This window comes from Plectropomus leopardus, chromosome 22 (assembly GCF_008729295.1).
Source record: "Plectropomus leopardus isolate mb chromosome 22, YSFRI_Pleo_2.0, whole genome shotgun sequence".
Taxonomy (NCBI): Eukaryota; Metazoa; Chordata; class Actinopteri; order Perciformes; family Serranidae; genus Plectropomus; species Plectropomus leopardus.
In genome coordinates this window covers 14,762,661-14,778,147 of record NC_056484.1, presented here as the reverse complement: position 1 = coordinate 14,778,147, position 15,487 = coordinate 14,762,661, and the positions used below count along the sequence as shown (strand labels likewise).

General features: G+C 38.5%; 1 protein-coding gene across 1 annotated transcript; it reads left to right on the top strand.

Moving 5' to 3' along the window:
• Positions 1 to 1,369: 1,369 nt before the first annotated feature.
• Positions 1,370 to 13,729, top strand: LOC121961584 (solute carrier organic anion transporter family member 1C1-like). Its single transcript, XM_042511638.1, is given in 17 exon segments — positions 1,370 to 1,440; positions 1,648 to 1,775; positions 2,594 to 2,740; positions 4,183 to 4,324; positions 4,479 to 4,611; positions 5,740 to 5,864; positions 7,651 to 7,797; positions 8,245 to 8,343; positions 8,977 to 9,213; positions 9,358 to 9,522; positions 10,148 to 10,343; positions 10,492 to 10,657; positions 10,879 to 11,063; positions 11,541 to 11,605; positions 12,581 to 12,603; positions 12,605 to 12,699; positions 12,832 to 13,729. Coding segments are annotated over 15 exon segments (2,400 nt in total). The 5' UTR covers positions 1,370 to 1,440; positions 1,648 to 1,775; positions 2,594 to 2,641; the 3' UTR covers positions 13,355 to 13,729.
• Positions 13,730 to 15,487: the final 1,758 nt, after the last annotated feature.

Here is a 15,487-nt window from a genome sequence, read left to right as displayed (position 1 = left end):
ATGCTATACTATTATTAAGTATTTAAAAAGTTGTTTACTTGTCTAATTTAGCTTAAAATGGAAATGCTAAGCACTCACTAGACACTTTGCACAGGTACAGCTGCTAGTACCAAAGTGGACCCCCTTTTGTTTGTTGTCTCAGCATAAATACAACTTTTTTTTTAAATGTATTTATTTGTTTTTGCCGTTTTGAGCACCACAAGCTGAGTGCCATCTAGTTCCATTATATTGGAAAGAAGTCAGACATTGTTATGGCTGGTATTTCCAACACTTGGCATCAAAACAATCCAGACTGATAAGTAGCGCTACAGGTAAGAGGAAAAATATGTACTTTTGATGCTGCGGTGAGTTGTCTCTTTAAATCACCTTTTATTGTGATGCTTGGTTTGAACTTCAGCAGATCGTCTTTGATGCTGAGTTTCTGCAATGTGATTGGCTGATTACCAAGCAGTGGAAGAGGTGTACCTTATACAGTGGCTGGTGAGTATAATCTCTGTTCTTTATTTCATTAATTCTCTTCATTTTGTTTTTCTTTAGTGTGTTGGTGCTCATGAACCTGTGTGCAATGTGTGGTTTCGCCAGCAGGCTGCACTCTCCACAACAAAATATTCACTGTGAAGTGATGCTATTGATGATGTCTCACTGCTTCTGTTAACCAAAGCCAGCAAGAGGAAATCTGTGATGAAGAATATGGAAAATTATGTCTAAAAGTATCTATGAACTAATTTGCAGCAGTTAATGATCTAAGTAGCAAATTGCATTCCTGTCTGAATGCACCTGACACTAGATACAGAGATAAAAGACATGCAAGCAAGGTAATATGGCAAACACTTGTTTCACTGTTGCTGTGCAGGAATGTGAAGGCTCTTAATCTTAATCTTTGGAATTTGTGCGGGGCCAAAGCTGATTGAACGACCTGCTGCCTGGCTGCCTGAACCCCCCACTGTTCACTGGACTAATACAGCATTCCCAGACACGTGTTTACACCGACACTCACTGTTAATACTGGGAAACACTGTTCCATATTTGACCTCTTTATCAAAACAATCCAGCAAATCTAAAAAATGAGTCTGATTGATCAAATGTGAACAAAGTACACCTATACACTTGTTAAAAGCAACAAGCATCTGATATTTTTACCTTATGAGAAGAAAATAATTCCTGGTTTGGAGTTACTAATCTGTCTCCCCTCCGCCTCCCCCCTGTTCTCTTGTTGCTGTCCCCCTCCTGGACTGGCTGGCATGTGTGTGGAATAAAAATGCGTGAGGCCTTTTGTCCCGCTGGTTCCAAGTAACTGCTCTGCCCTCACACTGGAGAATAGGAGCTTGGGAAGAGCAGGTTTTCTCCTCTCAGTAGGACGAGAGACACATGGCTGCTTAAAGAGAAGCAGAAGAAGAAGAGAGGGGAGACCCCTGTCCCCTGGGCCTGGAGATGCACTAGGTAAATTGTTAAACTTTGCACTAGTGATTTTGCTGTTCCTCTAAATCTGAATGCTTCTGATTGACTTGCTGGTCTAGTATTGATCTTTAAAGACTTTAAAGACAGGCTGTGCTTTTGAGTATTTACTGGGCTAAAGCTGAGGGGAATTCATGGACTTATGAAATGGAAACACACTGGTTGATGTGTTACTTTGCTTTCTTGCTCAAGTTTTCCAGAGGACAAATGAGATGTCATCAGAAACCATTTTCCTCTCTGATATGGATTCAGCCTGCAGCTCCTGATGCTAACTAAGCTGAGAGCACTGTGAGGACAAGACGCTGGTGGAGTTTAAACAGGTACCAATGCAGATTCTCTGCTTTCAATCACTTTGCAAATTCAAACGTGAAACCAAAGTGACAGGATTGGCTTTGCACTTCAATACAAAAAAGTTGATAAGTTAACATGCATCTTTTTAAACTGACTGTTTATCTGAAGTTCTTTAAACTGTCCATGCTTGTAAGCTTTATTATGCAGTGATTACTGAGTGATGAATGAAAAACTTGGTAAACTATAATGTCTGTGCAAAGGTAATCATTACTATAAGAATATAACTGCCAATTTTTCAACAGACGGCTACATTTAAGAAAATTAACATTTATTAGATACCATTTTATATGATGTGTATTATAAATAAGTAGCATTTCCATTTTAAGCAAAATGTGACTAGTTGACAAAATTTACAATGAAGATTATGACTTACAATGTAATTACCCGATAGTCTACTTACAGTGCAAGTGCTCTTAATTTACAGTGTACAGTACATTGTATGAACAGTAACTATAAAATACTTAGCTGGTTCTACCAGTACTTAAATGCATGGCAGAACAAGGGAGTAACAAATAATATTAGTAAGGACTGACTTAATTGTATGTAAATTTCAGGTACCCACTGGGTATTTTAGAGGAAAGGAGAAATCACTTATAGTGTAAAATAAGACTGTAATATAAGTGCCAGGCGGTTAAAGCTATACCTTTAAGTAGGTCTTCACTTCACAACTGGATTTTATATAAACTGTTAAAGTGTTCTGAATGTAGTCAAAACACATTTTCCATGTCTTTAAGTTGACATTCCTACTTTTATTGATTTTTTTTTTCTTTTTCTGCTTTTGTTGTAGTTGCCAGAGGACAGGTAGATAGACTGGCAGACAAACACTGAGTGAAGGATGGAGAAAGCAGCACAGGGCGGAGACAAGCTGATCAGCCAGCAGGCTCTGTGTGAGCCTGATGAGCAGAGCAGGAAACGCCCCATCTCCACTCTCAAAGTATGAAAGCCTTCTGCTTGTTACTTTTAATTCTGTTTTTCTTTAAAGGTTGAAGTTCATCCTGATGATGCAATCAGAGTAAATCATCAACATAAAATAACACAACACCCTCATTGTCCTGCTTTAATTGCCTGATTTTTTTTCAGGTTTTGACTAGTTTTACAAGATACCACTACTTTCACTTCGCTTAACAAATAGGTGCGCACAGCATCTTAAATGCAGTAATGTTGGCCTCAAATTATTTCCACCACACAGGGGGTCCAACAGTGATTGTATCAGGGTGGCCATGGCCTCCCTGCCCGCCCCCCCCCCCCCCCCCCAGGGGCACCACTGCCACTGAAGAGGACAAACTTCAAGAAGTGCATATAGATGATAGATGGATGGAGAAATGCTTAAAATGTGAGATGCACATCAGTTGTGGTCAAATGAGCGTTTTCGGAGATATGCTTTCCCCCAAAGTAGGTAGAATCAAGCCAAGAGCTGATCATGATGATGTTTTGGAAAATCTTGGCAAACCACATTTCTCATCTGGATCAGCATATCAGCTTTTGTCAGACACTTCAATATCAGTCCTGAGCTCAGCCTCGCCTGATTGCCGCACTACATCAGCATTTGCAGAATTAATGGAGCATTTCTCCCAAAACACATTGACTACAACTATTGCATACAAGACTCCTTTACTATATATGTGTGGAGATACTGGGCTGAAAAGCAAATGATCAGAATAATCACCAAACACACACACACACACACACAAACTTACACAAAATAATACAAAATATACACACTGATTAATGAGTACTGATTAAGGTTTTTAAGAGAATTCACAGCCCAAAGTGGTCCATACCTGTCAGACTGAGTCCTACCTAATCAAATTTAAGCTGAGAATGAAAACTTCCTTTGCAGTACAACATAATAGATAAAACACAGTAGATAGCAGAAATTGCAGGAGAATATCCCCAATGGAAATTAAGTTAGTAGTAACGGGAGTCCAGGGTGCCCACAGAGACTGTGGAGGCTGCTATGGAAGAGGCAGGAACTGTTAAAGGGTAGCTTCTGTATTTTTCAACAAGAACTCAATTTATCCATGTTGATGTGTTTAAGTAGCTAATGAGAACAACAATTTTGGAACTGTTTCAAATATTGTTGTTCATAGTCGTCAATTAAACCAAAAAGAAAAGGAAAAACTGGGTGCTGGTTTAAGGTTTTTCAGTTTGAGTATTATAGTGGCCGTAATCAATATTTTTGTAATAAGAATGCAGCAAATTGCGGGTTTAAAAATTTTAAGATTTAATTTAAGATTTTTTTAATTAAATCAAAGTGGGAAAATGAAATGGTAGATATTTATCAGAAAATCACAGTAACTTTTCATTTACAGTATAGATTTAAAAGACATAAATTAGCCTATTTTGATGGCTTACATTTCTTCTTATGTTTTCTAGTTGTTTATTGTGGCGATGTCCTTCGCCTGCTTCTCCAAGGCACTGACTGGAACCTACATGAAGAGCTCCATCACTCAGATTGAGAGACGTTTCGACCTCTCCAGCACTCATGTAGGACTCATAGATGGCAGTTTTGAGATGGGTACCATACACTTTGATTGATCTCATACATTTTGCACATCTGATCTGTTACATTTGTTTCTGCCACTTTTTTTGTCTTTGGCTCTGTAGCTTATTATTTTCCAAATCTATAATTTGTTATTTTCGGTTTCTTGTTTTCTCTGTGTTGGAGGCAGGCAACTTGCTGTTTCTCGCTGCTGTTAGCTATTTTGGGGCCAAGCTACATCGCCCCAGATTCATTGCTGTGGGCTGTTTCCTCATGGCTTTAGGGGCCTTTCTCACCGGCCTGACACACTTCTTCATGGGACGGTAAGCGCAAAAAAAAAAAAATGCTTAAATTTGTAGATGCAAACAAAAATGATTTTTAAATAATGCTCCAAATGATGTTGTTCAAAGGAATACATCACAATGAGCATTTGTATATCAACGACTTATCAGTTTTTACATTGAATTATAACTGATGAACTGACTTGATAAATAGAAGCAACTGGAGGCCGTGTTTAATAGAAGCTAAACTATATCACATTCTTTTACAAACTTTCACACAATTTGTGCTCTTCAATGCATCTCATTTATCCAGTCTTATGTTGAGTACTTCCCAAACACATGCATTTACACAAAAAAAAACCCTTACTATTTGAATCACTTTTGCATAAACAGTGAAGTTACTGATCTGTGCATCAGACTGTACAAAATGTAGTTCAGCTACCTAAAAAACAGTCAATATGAGTTTAAGTGTATGCTATATTTTTAATATTTTCACTGTTTTAACTTACTGAAAGTGAAAATTATGGATGCTCTCTTCAAAGCCAGATCTCATTAACAAAAACAGTAATTTGACCTTGCTGTTCACCGGAGTCTACCACTGCATGGATCAGTTTGTTTGTGTTATAGTATGAATGGTGTTTTCAAGGAACTGATTTGGATTAACTGAAGTCACACAATAACACAAAGTACTGATCAAGGCAGCTCTGATAAAATTACCATTTTGACAGTGGAGTCTGAAGGTTTTGAAGAGATAACAGCTTCAGTTACCAGCTGGAAAAGGCTGTTGATGGCAAGGTAGAGTGGTGACAATATGCTAAATCTAGCCTGCAGTCTCATGCATGGCGACTTGCGCACATGTGCTGTTTAAGGTTTGAGAATAAATCCATGTGTTTGGGAAGTACTGAGCATATGACTGGATAAATGAGACTTGGATTATACTGCAGGATTTGTTTGAGAATTTTCAAACAGATGTTTTTACATGGTGATGTTGCAATAAATGCAGCTCCCTTTTACTCCATTCATCAAGAGCGTTCGCCATCTTCAAATTCCTCATTTACCTTGGAGTTTCTTTACAAATTTAACTTAACACTGGGTGAGGAACTGATGTTCAAATCTTTGTGTCTTTTGGTGTTGAAATATTCCTAAAATGTCTCTTTGTGGTTTTCACAGCTACAAGTACAACACAGTCATTCAGGTTTTCCAGAATCACAGTGTGAACATCGCCGCCTGTGCGGATCCACTGAGAACAGAAGTACCTGAAATTGAGATTGAGCCCTCTGTGGAACACAACAAATGTAAGTGGGCTACACACTGGGCTCAAATGGGAACCTTTAACATGATTTCAACTGTTGTATCAGTATTTTGGATATCCAGTTAGCAACATTTTTATGCAGAAAATACACTCATCGTTCACCTTTAGCACACATCCAGAATATAGGTATTCACTTTTGGCTCAGCCAGCATGGCTCTGTGGGTGGAAATGTCGGTCGGGCCACTGCTCCCTTGACTGAAATGGCTCAACAACAAATGTATATATTGAAATATTGTATGGAGACTGATATTGTCTAGAGGATAACTTTGACTTCCTTCTAGCACCATCAGCAGGTCAAAGCAAACAGGTTGTTCTTACGTGCTATTTATATATATATACCTACGATAATTAATGCACCAGAGCTCGTATACAACCCAAGCAATCATGAGCCATAAATTTGTATGCAAACCATGTAACTGCGACGGCTGTGATCACATGACCAATGTAATAATGGGACTTAAGACAGAATCAGTATTAAGAGCAAAACTCTTTGTTAGGAGGAGGTTTTTTTTTTTTCAGTAAAATAATGCTAAAGTAGTAGTAAATCAGTAATTCAGCAAAAGGCGTTTCTGGACCAGAGAAACATTTTATGTTCTAAGAAACCCAGTTTTTGTTGTGAATCTGGTTAAAAAGCATTAACAAGTCATGGCTCTCTTCCAACTATCCCTGGTATGCACTGATCCTGGTCTGACCGTCAGAGCCTCTCACCTCCTGTGCTGTCGACATACTTGCACATAGTTGCTCAAGTTATCCAGCACCAATCAGTCTGTATGTAGACTACAGGAAAAAAGGAGAAAGAATAATATGTGGGAGCATCAGGTCTTACCTAATAGCGTCACTGAGAAGGCAGTGATCTCTAATATTTATGGTAATAAACAAACACAGATCTGTTTATGCATCCTTCCAATCAGTTCCACCTCCTTGAGATGGGCTTCAGTTGAAATGTTATTTCAGTCTCACTATTGTTGATCCATAATGGATTCTTCTTCTTGCAAAATCACATCATAGACCCACAGAATGCAATGCATTGATCCTGTTCAGCTACTCTGATGAGATGTATTTGAAAAGAAACACAATATGGAATTCACAATGCAGAAGTATGCAAGCTTAAAGCAGAATCCTCTTACACTGATACTGAACCAACAGGACATTGTATTCATACATCTGGTTTGAGGTAGAATAATTGAGGTTGTAGACTTTATTTTTCTCTTTTTCAATAACTTGAGAATGGGAAGGGGCTTTTGATACACATGCACCAAAGTCTTCCTTTAGAAACACACGTTTTGTAAGAATCTGTTCAAGCCAATAACCAGAAAACTTTCTGGCATTGCATGTTTCCTCAGACAATGAATATGTGACATTTGCATTTATTATGTCGCAGATAAATTGAATGTTTATGTTTCAACAACATTGTGGTTAACGTGTGATTGGGTTTAGGTACAAAAATGACTTGTTTATGGTAAAAATGTTTTGGCTTAAAATAACTAGTTTTGGTTTGGTTTTGGCACAATCCCCTCTGGAAATGCAGTGATATTTTGGAAATAATCAGCCACTCTTTTGTTGCACTTCGGGCAGAAGACGCAGCAATGTCTCATTAAAAAACAACCGCTTTTCATGGCAATATAGATAGATAGATAGACCTTTATTTCCATTGCATGTTATACAACAAAATTTGGGTGATTTTAAACATTTAATACATGTATAATGTTAAACAATCAGATCTTCGCAACAAAATCAATATCATGCTTTCTTGTTTTGTCTCCATGGAGCCTGTGTGAGAGAGTCTGGTTCCAACATGTGGATCTATGTGTTCCTGGGGAACACTCTGCGGGGGATTGGAGAAACCCCTGTCACACCTCTGGGCATCTCGTACATTGACGACTTCGCTAAAGCGGAAAACTCACCCTTCTATATAGGTAAGATCTGATTGTTTATTTTGGGTTTTTTTTATTTTGGTTTTCCACTTCCAGGTCATCAAATGCTGATGTTTTGCCATGCCCTTTTAGCCTCTCTATGTGATGCACTGCTGAAACACATAATGTGATTAATGTTTTGAAACTGTCAGAGTTAGGTTTAGACAACAACACTACTGTGTAGAAATAGAAAATAAATCTAGTTTTCCATTAAAAGTATGTTTGCTACATATCATGATGTCACATAAACACGTCATGTGAGTGGCAGGAGTGCAGAGCCAACATATATAATTTTTTAATTTTCTTGCCATGTGTGTCCTTTGCCTTCTTAACTCTTCTCAAATGTATTCCAATTAGAGTTGTGTTAAAATTAGTCTTTTCAGCTCCCTTCTTCTAGATGGCATCATACAAAATGTGAATCTATTGATTTGATTATTTTGTGATTTGCAGCTTGTCTCCAGACCATCACACTCCTGGGCCCTATGTTTGGTTTCCTTTTGGGCTCCTATTGTGCCAAAATATATGTTGATATTGGATTTGTTGATATTGGTAAGTGTAATTTTTGCTATGTAGGAAGTGTGTATCATCAGTTAGTCTTCCCTCTAAAACTAACGTTAGCTTTATTACTTAGCTAAAATGTGCAATTGACACTGCTCATTTCATTTTGTCGTCCTGTATCTGAAATCAAAGACTCAAAAAAATCTAAATTTACAATGAGCTAAAAATAAAAAATTCACACAGGCTGATAAAGTTAAACCAGGAAATGCTTTTTGGCTAAATTTCATGGTTTGACAAAAGAGAAATGCGAACTCTGGTCAGAGCTTTGTTTCAGACTAATTTTGACTCAGCTTGCAGCTCAGGGTGCACACGTCCATAAAAATAGGCTCAAACCTGTCAGAGTGTATTAGCAAGGACTCTTCTGAGTGATCCTGTGAGGATTTATCTCAACTCTCACAGATAGATAAAGTAAAATCAATAATTCATTTCTCAAACAAACTTAATCCGTCCACTTCAAGTGTTCAGTGTCAATAAAGAAAAGTGTCGCAGCTCTGATGCAATTTGCCCATTCTGGTGACCATGATCACTTGACACAAAGAAAGATTGAAATTACAAAAAGTGAAAGCCTAAACACACACTAGGCTTCCTGCTGCACTCATTCGAATGCTCTTTTTTGGCATCCAGAAGGTGTGACCATCACTCCTACAGACGCCCGCTGGGTGGGCGCCTGGTGGATGGGCTTCATGGTGTCCTCCGCCCTCCTGCTCATCTCCAGCATTCCTTTCTGGTTCCTGCCCCGCACGCTGCCAAAGCAGGAGGGAGACGAGGGCAAGCCCACCCCCGCCATCTCACAGACCCTCGATGGGATAGAGGACGCCCTCAACAACAATCAAAACCTTAAGCTGAGTGACATCGCTAAAGGTTGAGACAATCCTCTTTTTTTTTTTTTTATAACAAAACACTGATGAAACTTCATTTCGTTTCCAGTTCAAACTGACATTAAGTACTGATTTGTGTGCAGGTTTGTGGTCAATTTTGTGTTTTTATTGAATGTCCGTCCTACAGGCTTTCTCCCCTCGCTGAAGCGTCTGTTGGGAACTCCTGCCTACTTCCTGCTCCTTTGTGGGACCATCCTGAAGTTCAACTCTTTCATCGGCCTGATTACCTTCAAAGCCAAATACATGGAACAACAGTTTGGACAGTCCGCCTCCAGAGCCAACTTCCTCATAGGTGAAAAATAAATTGCATTAACATAGTTTAAAAAAAAACAAAAACTTGAACACACATCACTGTGAGAAGAACTACCTTTAGATGACAGAAACCACCCTTTGGGAAAAATGTATTTGATGTGTACTTTGAGTTTTTGGTTTGTTCCATTTCCCATGTGCTAACATGGAGGGGGCTGGGTTTATAACCTAGCCCATCTTTAATAAACAGTCTATTGGTGCAGGAGAGAAGTTTCAGTTTTGGAGCCTCACCACAGGATGGTGCCACATCCTACACACTAGACCTTTAAGGACAGAGTGAACACCACCGCCTTGAAAGCCAAAAACTCATGAATTCACTCAAGGCTAAATGTTTGATTACATTTAGATAAATAAATAAATGTGCACACTCTCTGTAAGACAGTTACAAAGTACCTTTTTCTATGATTAGACAGTATGTGTCCATTAGATGAAGCTCTTGCCTCTGATACTTGCCAGTATCTGGTTTCTTATCGTAAAATGAGAGACACTGTTGAGACTAATAGAAAGCAACTATTTTTGGGTGTCTGATGGTGAAAGACTTCCTACTGTAGGTGCACTACTACTACTACTACTGCTACTACTACTGCTACTACTGCTTTGTCTTTCAGGTGTGTTGAACCTGCCAGCGGTGGCGGTGGGGATCTTTCTGGGAGGGCTGCTGATGAAGAGGTATAAACTGAGTTTGGTGTCAGGAGCACAGCTCTCCTTTGCCACATCCTTCATGGCATACCTCCTCCTGCTGCTGAAGTTTGGCACCAAGTGTGATAACGTTCCCATGGCTGGGCTCACCATCTCGTACAACGGGTCAGTGCGGAGGAAGATGAAGATGACCACAGCTTTAACACACCAAAACTAATCTATAATAGGAGCTATTTTTACAGCCTCCAAAAACAATTTTTCTAGAAGCTCAACCTACAGCTAATCTTAATTATAAGCCTACTTTGCCCTACAGGACGCAGAGTATATCATCCGACAGGAATACGCTCTTTGCAGAGTGTAACAGAGATTGTGCGTGTTCAGCAGAGGAGTGGGAGCCCGTGTGCTCAGACAGCGGCATCACCTACATCTCTCCGTGTATGGCTGGCTGCATCAGCTCCACTGGACACGGCAAGAACACGGTAAAGCTGTACACAAAAATTTGTTACTACCAGTATCTCATTTTAAGCCTTTTCAGCAGTATTTAATATTTCATTATCGCATTATGTTTTATCAAGATCCCACATGTCAGAATGAATTGTAAGTAACACATTTCTCATCTAAATTAATGATTGATGAGTGATAACGTCATTAATTCCCAGTAAGTTTTCCCACTACAGTGCAGTTTCTCTCTCGTCACCAGGTGTTTCACAACTGCAGCTGTGTGTCCGCCTCCTTCCCAGCAGGCAGCAGTACGTCCGTGCGGCTGGGCCAGTGTCCTCATGCCAAGGACTGTAGCCGCAGTTTCACCTCCTACATGGCTGTATCTGTTCTCAGCTCCTTCATCAACGCTCTGGGAGCCACGCCTGGCTACATGGTCATCATACGGTCTGTGCACTCACTTCTGGCCAACTGAAAAAAGAGAATTATTAAGCAGCTTTAATAATTACTTCAATATAAATTAATTAAGTTTTTTTTTAACTTGATTTCTAAGCAGTTGTGTTAATTTAACTTGATAACTTGATTTGAAAAAACTTAATTCATTTATGTTTCACCAATTGAAGAATCAAGTTGGCTAACAATTCTCTTTTTTTCAGTGCAAGAAGGGAAAATTATAAGGTGAAATATTAGTGCTACTGTATCTTATGATTTGAGTTGTGAGTAGCATCGCAAATATCATGGTTTTGATGCAGTTGCCGCCTCTGGATTCATATTCAGTGTACAGACATGAGAGTGGTATCTATCTCCTCATGTCACTTTTGCAAAGTGTATTATCCAAATTGTACCTTTAAAGACACTGACTGGTGTAATAACTTTCTACAAAGTAATCTGTATAAGTGACCCAGTGTTGTTTTGTAATTACAGATGCATCTCACCAGAGCTTAAATCTCTTGCGCTGGGTATCCAGGCCTTGGCAACTAGGACCCTTGGTAAGCTTTGTTAGTTTAATTTCTTTTTCATGTATTTGCAAAAAGTTTCGGTTTCCAGTGTTTGCACAGTATTACAAAAAAAAATCTCATAATTACTGAAGCTGATTTAGACACCATCAATCAATTGCTGTTTACATGATGCAATCATTTTTTTTAATAGCTTTCTGTGATTCCAAACCAATGCAGACTTGTTTTACTACACAGCACAGATGAGACTCTAGTTGCTGTTTGAACAAACCATAGTTCCGAGGCCACTTAGTCTGAAAAGTGTCTCGATTTTGACTCGTGTTTCCGCTCCATTCTGTAGAATCCAAGTACTCATGTGAGGCAGGAAAAAACTTCAACAAAGTTTATTTTGGACTGCAGAAAAATGCAGAAAAATACAGCAAACAAAGTCCTTCCATAATCACATCTCGTCTCATCCACTACCCACTTGATTTCCTATCTCAAAACTCCAAAACACATTCCTATACGATAAAGCATGATCAAAAACTTATATCAGTACTAAACTGCCTTACGGCACCATAGCTGTATAACATAACCTAGCCAGCACTGTAACAGCAATAATATAAGAAGTAATAAAAAAAACAATAGACATAACTTTAGTTTAGTCTACTACACCATTCAAAATACACAGAAACTGTTGTAAAAATTGGAATATCAAAACCTATATATGTCATATACCAACATTAACATTTTTACCAAGTATAAAATGTGTGATTAAGTGGCTCTTACAGAAACACATTGGTTTTTAATTGGATTTAGTATGGGCAGAGTCCACAGAAAATCCTTATGCTTTGCAGTGCCTCCACGTCTTTTGTGCACCAGGTATTAGTCTGGTTTGAGTGCACATTTTTTGTAAAAGTTTGGCAGTCAAAAAAAGATAATATGAGAAATATAATTGAGGGACGCACAATATTTCTCTCCATTGCAACATTGTAACAGTACATATTAGGGTGATAACCTTGTCTGTAGGTGGACTGCCTGCACCAGTGTACTTTTGGAGCCCTGATCGATTCAACTTGCCTGAAGTGGTCAATCAAAAAGTGCGGGGGCCGGGGAGCATGCCGCTTTTATGACTCTGATATGTACAGGTATGCCAAGAACTACAAATGACTGCAAGTATTAATTTGCTTAAAATGTTGAGTATTTCTACTTCAGACACTAAAGCAATAAAGATTTCTGCCATTTATTGCTGTCTCACCATCATTTGTCTCCATTTTCAGGATCATCTTCCTGAGCCTAATTACCTGTCTCAGTGGTTCTTCCTATTTCTTCATCATTGCCGTCATCGTCCTCCTCAGACGACAGTTTCGAAAACCACAGCGGGAAACAGACATGCAGATCACAAAAGCTGGACTACAGAACCCGTCGAATCCTAGCGCTCCTAAAGCTTCCAGACCTCCTTATGTTCCCAGAGGTCGGGTAATGACCAGATCCAAACTGAAGGAGGGAGGAGAGATTCCAAGAACGGAGCAGCTCCCCAAAGACAGCAGCTCCACGAATAACACCCAGGAGAAGCAACAGCTCAAATCCCTGACAGAAACCACTGTTGAATTAAATCCTCTAATACGTGAAGAAGCAAAGATAGAGATGGATGAGCTGAAGTCAGAGGAGGTGAAAGAGGGAAAAGACGAGGTTTGCAAAGAGACGAATGCTCAGGTGGAAAAAGAGGACCGTCTCTCAGATGTTAAAGAGTTAGAGAAAGAAACGACACACAGCAAAGAAACTGACGGCCCACAAAACTGAGTGTTCGCTCGCGTGGTCTCAAACAGGTGGGGACCATTCTAGACATGTTACTGTGTTTGACCAAAAGTCATTTACTGTCAAGAGGGATTGTGTCTTCATCTGGGATATAGTATTCCTCAGGCTAACACTATCCCCCCTCTTTTATTACAGTATAGAGCTGTTACCTTACACATAGTCCTGAAGAGGAAATGGAATAACAGTGATCCCATTTTCACAGCCGTATAGAAACGTAGTATAGCATTTAGTACAAAACTGGAAATGCACTGAATTTTCACGTCGACCAACAATTCAAAATAAAGACTCATGTATGCACATGATTACACAACAGCCCTGCAAGGCCCAAAACATTATAGAATAATCTTATTGTTCAAATTGAATGTCTTTCTTTTCATGTCAATAAATGAATCCTTGAATGTGTAATATTATTGTCAAACTACATTTTGCTGATGTGATATATGCACAGTCTCAAAAACATGCATGGAACCAGTGCTGACACAAAATCATGCTGAAGACACAACACATTTTTAAAAATTTTGCTGGAATTTTTTTCCTGCATAGAGATTTATGAGGCGGCCGCCTTTGTCAAATGTTAACTCACCATCAGCTCACAGTTAGCTCATGATCAGTCACCTTTGTTTCTTGGCCCAGACGCAAAAGCCCCAAAAGCCCTTAATAAAATGTTAAATTAGCATTTAACTAGCTATTATATGTTAGTTAAAAAAAGTTACAAAAAGTTGGGACACTGTAAAAAGTAAAAAGAAACATCATGCAATGGTTTACAAATCCACTTTGACCTATATTTAACTGAATACAGTACAAAAACAGTACAGTGCAAATACAGTTAAGAACAAATACACTATAGTTCTAGTGACACATGCAGTATTCTCCAAATGGAATATGGCTGCAGTTTTATATATCTCTCTTGTACTGTGACTACAGTATTCACTGGTAAGATATAAGGAAATAAAGTAGCTTTAATTAACTTCTATTCCACACTTACATATGTAGAAAATGATAGTTCACTATCCTACTATATGCATTCTACTACTTATTTGCTACTGAGAAAATGAATATGAATATGAATATATTTAAATAAAAAAATTCAAATAACTTATTTTATACTACATATAAAATATGCTATTATATATATATACTAGATATACTACTGACAAAAGCAATGCATTAAAATTTAGAAAGTAAAATAAATTATTTTAAAAAGAATGATACAATTTCATGAAAGCAAAGAATTTAAATAAGAAAGTAAAACATTTTTTTTTTAAAAGTATATACTACTGATAAAAGCAAAGACTAAAATACAAGATATTTAGTAGATTTCGTGGTATTGTCAGTCTTAAACATTACTTCAGTACATTTTTAAAAAGTAGGCTATTGCTGGGACCACCACAGAAAATTACAAATGAACATCCAGTGATTCACTAACAGACGCAGTTGATTATCCATGTAATAAAATGTTTGCTTGACCCAGTTAAAGGTACATGTGCGCACATGACGCCACTTTCACTTCATTTTGAGCGAGGAAAAAAACCCTGTGTACTCCTGTCAGGTTCCTTGCTCACAAGTGGCTTACGTGCTCAAGTGCAAATTGATTTTCAACGTCATTGTTAATTAAACCTGCAGTAATTGAGTTTTTGGCCACTTGGGGCAGCGCAACAACGAGCTGAAGAGAAAATGTGCGAGCAAAGACCAGCTCATTTACACCTTGAGCAGATGTAGAGCAACATTAGCTTTCATTTGGAGTTGTGTTTCGTCAGGCCTGTAATGACTCTGATTTACTCTCGAACAACTCCTGAGGAAAATATGTGGTTCTTTAGCTGCTAAATGGCCCACAGTGTTCAACAGCTGGTGGCTAACTTTGTTTGCTGTTGTGTTTTGTGTACAGTTAGTGTATTGTAACTTCTTTTCCCCCATACTGCCCGCTGCGTGTGAATATGACCCTGATGAGAGCTGTGAGAGTGAACCATAATTTTGAAATTGCAGACCATAAAACTGATAAGTTAAAAGATGATTACATTACAAAAAAACGTGTGTTTGATCCATTGTTAATACAAAAATATTGGCCATAGCAGCTTTAAGTTTTGATAAAAGTTAAGATTTGTTTGTGTGGATATTGTG